The sequence below is a fragment of the Antrostomus carolinensis genome, unplaced genomic scaffold (assembly GCF_000700745.2).
Source record: "Antrostomus carolinensis isolate BGI_N321 unplaced genomic scaffold, ASM70074v2 scaffold1327, whole genome shotgun sequence".
Taxonomy (NCBI): domain Eukaryota; kingdom Metazoa; phylum Chordata; class Aves; order Caprimulgiformes; family Caprimulgidae; genus Antrostomus; species Antrostomus carolinensis.
In genome coordinates, this window is record NW_010326425.1 from 1 (window position 1) to 9470 (window position 9470).

Genomic DNA, 9470 nt, shown 5'->3' on the forward strand with positions numbered 1-9470 from the left:
GAGGAGGCGGCCCGAGCTGCCGAGCGGGAGGCCAAGATCGACCAGTGGAGAGCCAAGTGCATCCAGGAGGTGGAGGAGAAGAACCGGGTACGGCCCCTGAGCGCTTCGGTCCTGGCAGCCCCGGGTCCTGGCCTCCCGGGGCCTCCTGCGTGTCCCTCTGGGGGCACAGGGAGCTGGGAGAGACCTGCCGGTAACGGGCTTGGGCCCCGCGGTTCAGTAGGTGCCACCCGCATGGGCAGTGCTTGCATGGAAGCGCTCTCTTTCCGAGGCTCACAGCCCTGCTTCTTCCTGACAAGCTTTGGTGGGCATCCCAGCTTTGCCACGCTCATGTCCTGGGCTTTGGCAGTTGGGGTTTAAGTGGTTTCTGAGCTCTGGGTTGCATGTGGAGATCTTCCTCCCTGGTCCCAAGCTGTCAGCCTGCCCTACGCTGCTCACGGCAAGCCTAGAGCATTCAGTGCCATTTCAGTGACTGTAAACCTTGCCTACAGGCTGCGTCCTTGTCAGGCTGCTTCTTTGCAAGCTTTTTGGTCTGACAGGGAAGTAAAACAGCTTCAAATTAAAAAAAAAACCCCAAACAAAACAAACCAACCTACAACCCACCCCAAATTAGGCTTGTTGGGAAGGGCTGTAGGCACCTTTGTGTTGTTCCCTTCTGCAGGTGCTGGGCTGCTGCTGGGATGGTCCAGAGCAGCTGTTGGGAAAGGTTTTGTGTACAGAATGTGGCACTTTAATGTTCTTTAATTACCAAGCTGTAGAATCGGGATGGTTTATGTTCATTGTCTGGTTTTTCTAATTTTCTGTGGTTAAAGGTTATCAGGCTTTATGAATTCCTTAGCTTTTTGGCCCAAATTCACGAGTTGCTCAGTCTTCCTTTAATATTTCCTGAAGTTTTGTCACATTTTAGCTTTTTCATAAAAAGGCCAGGTTGGATGGTTGACTTAACTTGCTATGTCTGTGTTACTAGAAAGTTATTTCTGATCTCCAGTTCTTTGTTAATCTTTTTGAAAATACCATTTAATTCTTGTCTGCCTGGGATATTTCACCTGGTCTGTTTCTTTCACAGGAACAAGAACTGAAAGCTGCTGCAGACAGCGTCTTGTCTGAAGTGAGGAAGAAACAAGCAGACACCAAGAGGATGGTGGACATCCTGCGTGCCTTAGAAAAGCTTCGCAGACTGAGAAAAGAGGCTGCTGGCAGGAAAGGTTAATGAGGAGGTTTTTACCAAGCTTTTTTTTTTAGTCATGTACCCAGGAAATAAGATGATGTGTGTGCCCTGCACTGACTTGAAAAAGCTGTTTCTTTCTTAGTGATTTTAGTTACATTGTTATGCAAGAATAGCTAAAAAGCGTTGAATACAGTGATAATGTTCCCACATTTCCAAGTTCTTTCTTGATAGAAGGGCTGGAGCACCTCTCCTATGAGGACAAGCTGAAAGAGTTGGGGCTGTTCAGCCTGGAGAAGAGAAGGCTCCAGGGAGATCTTATAGCGGCCTCCCAGTACCTGAAGGGGCTACAAGAAAGCTGGGGAAGGACTTTTCATAAGGGCAGTTAATGACAAAACAAGGGGAAATGGGTTTAAACTGAAAGAGGGGAGGTTTAGATTAGATATTAGGAAGAAGTTCTTCACTGTGAGGGTGGTGAGACACTGGAACAGGTTGGCCAGAGAAGCTGTGGCTGCTCCTCCCTGGAAGTGTTGAAGGCCAGGTTGGATGAGGCTTTGAGCAACCTGGTCTAGTGGAAGGTGTCCCTGCTGATGGCAGCGGGGTTGGGACTGGATGATCTTCAAGGTCCCTTCCAATCCAAACCATTCTATGATTCTATAATTTTTCCAGTAAGATAGTTGTTAGCAAGGTTAAGCTCGTGTTCCTCTGAGATTTTGCCAGCTCTGCTCTCAAGTCTGATACCAGAGCCTCCTCTGAATTTGAAAATTTAAACTTAATTCTCTTCTTCTTCAGGTGTTTGTCCACCCCCCTCAGCAGATGAAGCGTTTGAAAGTCAGGTGGAGAGTCTCAAAACGTTGCTCAAAAATCGCACAGAGCTGTATGAAGCTGAGGAGAGAGCGTTGAGAGTTATGTTGGAGGGAGAACAGGAGGAGGAAAGGAAGAGAGAAATGGAAAAGAAACAGAAGAAGGAAAGGGAAAAACTGCTACAGCAGAAACTGGAAATTGATTCCAAGCTGTTTGGAGATCCAGGTACGTTCTGTGTGCTGTGCTTAACGGTATTTTTCCACACCACATCCCCATTTCAGGCACTGGGTTTAAAATGCAGGCACAAAAATAGTTGAGAAATGATTTGCTGGAGCAATTTATGCTCTGAGGAAAAGATGGGATAAGTGTAGGATGCTGTTAACACACGTGATGTGAGAACTCTATGCTGTTTAACTCTTCAGCACAGACTGCAGTATATCTCGAGCTGATTTCATGCTGTTTTGCAAGGAGAGATTGTGGATTAAGCTGAAATGAGAATAAACAGAATAGACTGAAGACTCCCAGCACCCAACAAAGTACTTTAGTCTGGTGATTTGGGAAGTGTGACTCAGGTAATCTGTAAAGATTCGGTGTCCGTACATCCCCCTTGTTTAGAGGATGGAGGCAGGAAAAGTTTTGCCTCTGACAGCTCTGGTAAGGATGAGGAGATGTGCAGAATGTGTAAATAGTCGTTAATATATTATATAGGGAAGTGCTTCCAAATTATAGCTGGGGAGTAGCAAAAGAGTTGGCAAATTTGGGGCTTCTAAAACTTTCCAGAATCAAAAGTCTCTCTGATTTATTGCCCAATTTCTATGTTTGTGTTTTAACAGAAGAATTTCCTCTAGCCCATCTATTGCAGCCCTTCCGAGAGTATTACTTACAAGCTGAGCATTCTGTAGCAGCTCTAATCCAGATCAGGTAAAACCAAACAAAGTCTTTTTATTTTATTATCAAAGATGACAAGTGCTGTTTGTTAAAGTTGTAAAATTACGGTGCCTTTTGGTTCGTTTACTTCCAAATATGGTTATGCAACGAATTGTCCTGGTTTTTGTCAGCTAAGGATCAAGCTTCTCGCTTGACAGAGTTGGATCCAGCAGATGCCTGTGTGAGGCAGAGCCCAGTTCCATGCCTAACCATTCCATTTAATAAAACAGTCCATACAATTTTCACTGTTGTGTTTGGAGAAACAAGTTTCAGAGTTCAATTTCTAGTGTTTTATGTATTGATCAGTATGGAAAAAATACCTGCATGGGGATATAATAAATGTTAATTACCAAACTTGTACCAGCTCTCCTCTCAAACAACCCTTTCTCTGTTAAAGGCATGAATGGGATCAGTTCTTGGTGCCAGCTGATCACCCTGAAGGAAGCTGCATCCCTCCAGGATGGGTTCTTCCCAGTCTCCCCACGAATGACACTTGGGCCACGGCTGTCAGATAATTTAGTCATAAATTATGTTAACGTTGGAGGAATGTTTGGTTATAGTCACCTGTGTGAATACAAGAGGGTCTGAAAAGGAAGTCTTATCCTCTTATTTCAGTAGCCAAACACTGGAATGTCTTGAAGAAAAGTAAGAAATGTTTTTACCATCTCACTCTGCAGGGAAATACCTGAAACAAGCCCAAAGCTGCTCTCTCCTGGTGTGGAATTACAACCCCACAGCGAGTTTTTGTTAACAAATCTCCATCTTAATAAAGAAGCGTTGCTGACAAGGATACTCGTGCCAGTATTAACATCCTGGTGTTAGTGACTTTTATCTTTTGAAGCCTAAATCCAGATGATAAAATTTCAGATATAAAGAACTTCAGGAACAAAGAGATCATTAGTAAACATGTTTTTCTTCTTAAATGAAGCATGTCAAGCATTGCTGTCTAAACAGTTTCTGTGTTTTTATGTGTAGAAACAAACCTCTTACAAGTTCAAACAAATGCTGAAGTACAAACAAGACATGGGTCTTCAAGGTTGATTAAAGCAGCTGTTGACATCTTGCTTTTTGGGGACTGAAAAATGGGGATGAAAAAATTCCCAGTTGTGGTGAAATAGGTCAGGCAGCCGTGTGAATATAGATAAATTTGATTAATAAGCCTGCTGGGGAAAAAAATAAAATAAAATCTTAAGTCTAACCTACTGTAATTGGTTTTGCTTATATAGCTATTTGTGTATAGGGCCAGCTCCTGTATATAATATTTGATTAAAAACTACAGCTCTATTTTGTAAGTTGTTTTTTGTACAGAATAAATAGAGAAAAAATGATATTTTTTAAATTTTATTTTTGTTTGAAGCATTTTTACTCCAAGTAAGAGATTTGGTTTAGTACTTGGCATCAAATCCAACTCCGATGTGGAGAGAATTGCTGGCAAAAGGTTGGTGTGAAGGAACTTCTCCCTCCTACAAGGTGACAGAGGCATCTGATTTCAAGACTTTCCATGTTGTGGAGAGTTTGTTTGAAACAGCGACGGGCCACGTGGCTTTGGGGCTTTGCTGCTCTGTGCAGATTATTGTGGCATCTTTCCAGAGCTGCAGTCGTTATTCTTGCTTAGCCCTAACGAGTGGGAATGGGTTTAAATCTTTCTGATTCCTTACCTCTTGGCATCACAATATTGTGTAATTAATGGAAGAGGCAACATGTAATTGCCTGAATTCAACACTGGGGCCTTACACGTAACGTTAATATTTTCTTAGCTGAAGCTTTGCGTTGATTTCTGTTGTTAACAGCACATGAACTAGTAATTTTTGATCGGATTAGAATTAATCTGAGTGCAGAAGTTTGTGGTTCTTGCTCACCTGTGTATTACCTCCCTATAGCACCCCAAAATCCAGATTACCATGGAGTCCTCCGGGGGTCAGGGCTCTGATTTGTACGTCCGTGTGTCCTGCTGTCACTTTGACCATGGCATTACTCCAAGACCTGTGGCTGGATCAGACTCTGGGGAGTTTTACCAGGTGAAAAACCAACAGTTCCAATCAAAAGAACTGCAGAAACAACACTTTCAGTTCAGGAAGCTTAGTGACCAGAGGATGCTCTGCTTAAATAGTTGGGCTCCTTATCCCATCAGCGTGTCTGATGAGACAGGCTAACGGCTTAAACTGCGATAATCCTAGAACTGGCCCAGACAGATGCTCCTCTGACGCTGCGAGAATAGAAAGAACTGAGCAGCAGATAAACAGGCAGCATAAAAACAACCCTGTTCTCCCTGCCCTGCGAGAAGAGCTCCATGACTTCATCTGACGGTAAGGATAACTTTATATTAGAGTTAATAAAAATAGGACTTGAAAATGCCGGTGGGATGATGTATGATTAGCTATGTTTCAATCTCTAGCTTTCTGTGGTTTGTTGGAGTTATTTGCTCTTCTCTAATGACATCTGCATTAAAATGTTGTATATTTTTATGGAGATGTTGAAGCCACGGGTGGAAGAAGAATGTTTAAACTCTTAACTTGTAAAATATATGGAGATGGGGTATTAATTCTTAAAAAACCTGTGTGTATTCAGATTTAAGATTCAAATTTGTCTGAGTATGGTAGTTTCTTACTATTTTTAAGTTTTTAATAATTATTATAACCCAGGAGAAAAGAAGGGTTGGCTCTGAGTTTCTGAGACTCATTTACATCCTATTCCTTCCCAGGTCCCAGGGCTGTTTGGGTTTCTCCTGCTTTTAAGGCACATCCTCTTCCTGACAGGAATTCATTCATTTGCCAGCCTGTGTCTGATGTGGAAGCAGACAGGGCTGGTGTGGAGCAGATGAGGTCAGAACCTTTGTAGGAGTTGCTTTCTGGTATAAGTTGGTGTTTACCCCTCACCCTCTTTTATTCTTGTCTAGTGGCGTTTGCGTTGTCATCGCTCCTCAACCCCAAGATATTTCTTTTTTCTGAATAGCTGTTTGGGGAATTAACACTTTGTTAGAGCACAGTATTTATGCAGTGAAATACAGCGAGATACAGCATTGGAATCTCTCTGTATTTCCTTCATCCTGGCTTCAGACACATTCACTACCCTTCCTCATCCTTTAACTCACACAGAATCCCGGAATTGCCTCAATTGGAAAAGACCTTTAAGATCATCAAGTCCAATCATGAACCCAACACTGACAAGTCCCCGACTAACCCATGTCCCTCAGCACTATGTCTACACGACTCTTCAATCCCTCCAGGGATGGGGACTCCACCACTGCCCTGGGCAACCCCTTCCAATGCCTCAGAACCCTTGCAGCAAAGAAATTCTTCCTCACATCCCATCTCAACTGCCCTTGGAGCAACTTGAGGCCATTTCCTCTTGTCCTGTCCCTTGTTCCTTGGTTCAACAGACTGACAGAGTGGCATTTAAAACCAAATCAAGCTGTTCTAGGTGATGGAGGATGAGATGCTCTTTTCCTTTGCACCTTTTTACGGCGCAGCTTTTGGGAAGGTCCATCCCTCCTGCAGCTCCACGGCCACGCAGCGCAGTTGGAGAAGGCTGGGGGAAGGCAGCTTCGCTTAGAGATGTTTCCGTGCGTTCTCTTTGTCAGCGCTGACGTGAGTTGTAACTTGGGCTGAGCCCTCTTAGGCTGGGAAGCAGATGGCCTGGCTCCGTGCAGGCTCCCAGCACGTTGCATGTGTGGCGTGTTAGCAGCAGGACACGTGCGGGAGCTGCAAAGCTGGTTAGGGGCTCTGCCCGCGCCGCAGCCCCGGGTATTAAAGGCTCCCAGCGTAAGCAGGTGAGCAACAAATCTTCTGTAATTCTGATAAGACCAACTGAGTTGCACGGAGTGATTGTGTGTGTTGCTCTTTGTTTGTGGTCTGGGAGCAGTTTGTTAGTCCTTTGCTAACACAGGAAACTACCTTGAGTGCCATTTCCCGTTACAGACCCTTATTTCTGTGGTTCTTGCTTACCTGTGTATTACCTACCTATAGCACCCCAAAATCCAGGTTACCATGGAGTCCTCCGGGGGTCAGGGCTCTGATTTGTACGTCCATGTGTCCTACTGTCACTTTGACCATGGCATTACTCCAAGACCTGTGGCTGGATCAGGCTCTGGGGAGTTTTACCAGGTGAAAAACCAACAGTTCAAATCAAAAGAACTGCAGAAACAACGCTGCCACTAACAGGCAGCTTTTTTTTTCCTTGTGTACATTCATCTGCTTGTTTTCTTTTTGTGGAGTGTTTATTCTCATTGTCATAAAAGCCACTTCTTTTTAAAGGGAAAAAAAAACCCCAAACCTATGGGTTTTCCTATGAGAAAAGCATTTATGGATCTCACACCAGGTATTGACTCTATGTCTTGAGAATGGCTGCTGAGGATTGCTGCTTTGGGATGAGCAAGTACAGGCTGCAGGTACCAGAACTTGATGGAATCTCAGCTCTTGCCAGTTAACAATGTATAAAGGAAATGATTTTACATGCTGTTGTCACTGGGGAGCTGAGGACTCGAGGCTTTGTGCAGCAAGGAGTGGCTTTTTACTAAATTGAAGCATTTATAGAGAGCTGATGGCTACACTCTTGCAGTCGTATTTTCCATGCCACCATTCTCAGTTTATCAGAAATTTTTCTCTCCCTTGCTTTTCCTCATCTAAAAACTTCACCACACTTAAAATGAATAGAATCATAGAATGGTTTTGGTTGGAAAAGACCTTTAAGACATCATCATTAATCATAAACCTCACACTGCCAAGTCCACCACTACACTATATCCCTCAGCAGCACCATGTCTACGTGTTTTTTAAATCCCTGCAGGGATGGTGACTCCACCATTTCCCTGGGCAGCCTGTTCCAATGCTTGACAACCCTTTTGGTGAAGAAATAGTTTCTAATACCCAATCTAAACCTCCCCTGGTGCAACTTGAGGCCGTTTCCACTTGTCCTATTGCTTGTTACTCGGGAGAAGAGACCGATAGATGGTTCTGAAAAGCTGATCTGGTAAAATGGCTTGTTCGACATCCCTCTGGCACTGAAGCTTGGCTGATGCACCAGCCTCCTTGTCTGGCTCTCTCAAAGCTGCTGTGGTGCTGGAGGGGATGCCCTCGTCCCCAGCTCCCCGGGCACGGCTTAGCAGCACGCGGCCACACGCATGAGCTCTCCAGTCATGGGCACTTGCAGGACACGCAGAGAGAGGAGACCTGTGAGGTGTCCTCCTTGTTTCTGCCTCTGTAACTGGAAAAAGTGTTTGGACTGTCCCCAGCTTGGGAAAGGGAGCGTGTGATGGGCAGTGCAGGGAGAGGGAGAGGCAGGAAGAGGGATGGAAAGCAGCAGGGCATGCATGGAGGTGGAAGTGGAAGAGAAAAACGCTCAGGCTCTCTGCCAAATGAAGCTGTAAGCTTGGTCAGGTCCTGCTGCCTCAAGCTCAGAATAGCAAAGGTTGGTTCAGACAGATCTTCTCAAGATCAGTAATTAAGATTTTGCACATCTGGGTGTTGCACACAACGGTTTTTACTTGGCTGGCAGCATCTCTTAAGGGCTGCATCACTTGAAACAGCTCATCTTTCTCTCCTTCCACCCAAATTAAAAGGTGCTACTCCTGCCTTTTACACTTCTCTTTCATTTCTTCCTCCAGCAGCAAGAAGTCAGGCAGCAGCGATGAGCTACCTGGATGAAGTTCCCTTCCGGACAGCCAGGAGCCTCGATGGGGACTCAGGGGGAGAAAACAATTTAATCACAGCCCCAGACATAGAGATCCCCAACTGCGCCGACATCCTCATGAGCACCATGGTGAGTCACCCACCTCTGCTTCTGTCTGCACCTGGATTTGGTTTTTGGGGGGATGCAAAAAAAGAAATAAGAGAAGGGAAACCTTATAGCGGCCTCCCAGTACCTGAAGGGGCTACAGGAAAGCTGGGAAAGGACTTCTCATAAGGGCAGTTAATGACAAAACAAGGGGAAATGGGCTTAAGCTGAAAGAGGGGAGGTTTAGATGAGATATTAGGAAGTTCTTCACTGTGAGGGTGGTCAGACACTGGAACAGGTTGCCCAAGGAAGTTGTGGCTGCTCCTCCCTGGAAGTGTTGAAGGCCAGGCTGGATGAGGCTTTGAGCAACCTGGTCTAGTGGAAGGTGTCCCTGCTGATGGCAGGGGGGTTGGAACTGGATGAGCTTTAAGGTCCCTTCCCACCCAAACCATTCTATGATTCCATGATTGTTTTGTACTCTGGAATCATCACCATCTCATTTAATAATATTTATTAAATATTTATTAATAAATCTAACAGAGATGTAAGCAGACAACACTACCTGTGCTGACAACATACTTATATTTTATATGTACAAATACATATATTTTATCTATATATAAAAAATACATATTTTTATATTTTTATGTATTTTATATTGTATATATAATATCCTGTGGCACTTTGTGATCTTCCATATTGTTCAATCCTAAACTGCTTTTAAATCTACTGCTATAACAGCTTTGCCACCAATTTTACCCCCCAGCACAGCGATTTGAAGGAGCTGTCTGTGCTCTGGGAAGCCTTTCCCTGGACATTTGCACTGGAGACACGGAATTGACTCTCTGGGCTTAGGGGTAGTGCT

At 44.5% G+C, this 9470-nt stretch overlaps 2 protein-coding genes across 3 annotated transcripts in view; both read left to right on the plus strand.

The window, feature by feature from the left end:
• Window positions 1–3: 3 nt before the first annotated feature.
• Window positions 4–3444, plus strand: PDCD7 (programmed cell death 7; the record flags this gene model as incomplete). Its single annotated transcript, XM_010171551.1, has 5 exons — window positions 4–87; window positions 1064–1202; window positions 1955–2191; window positions 2800–2887; window positions 3291–3444. Coding segments are annotated over 5 exons (666 nt in total), but the record flags the coding sequence as incomplete, so codon positions are not given.
• An 805-nt stretch (window positions 3445–4249) lies between these two features.
• UBAP1L (ubiquitin associated protein 1 like) overlaps window positions 4250–9470 on the plus strand; it is a 14544-nt gene continuing 9323 nt past the window's right edge. The window contains exons 1-2 of one of the 2 annotated variants that reach the window (XM_029085854.1): window positions 4250–4331; window positions 8496–8650. In XM_029085854.1, the coding sequence (XP_028941687.1) occupies window positions 4307–4331; window positions 8496–8650 (180 nt within the window). In that variant the 5' untranslated portion in view covers window positions 4250–4306. Of the gene's footprint in view, window positions 4332–5183; window positions 5200–8495; window positions 8651–9470 lie in introns of those variants that run through there. The other variant, XM_010171552.2, reaches the window with a different exon arrangement.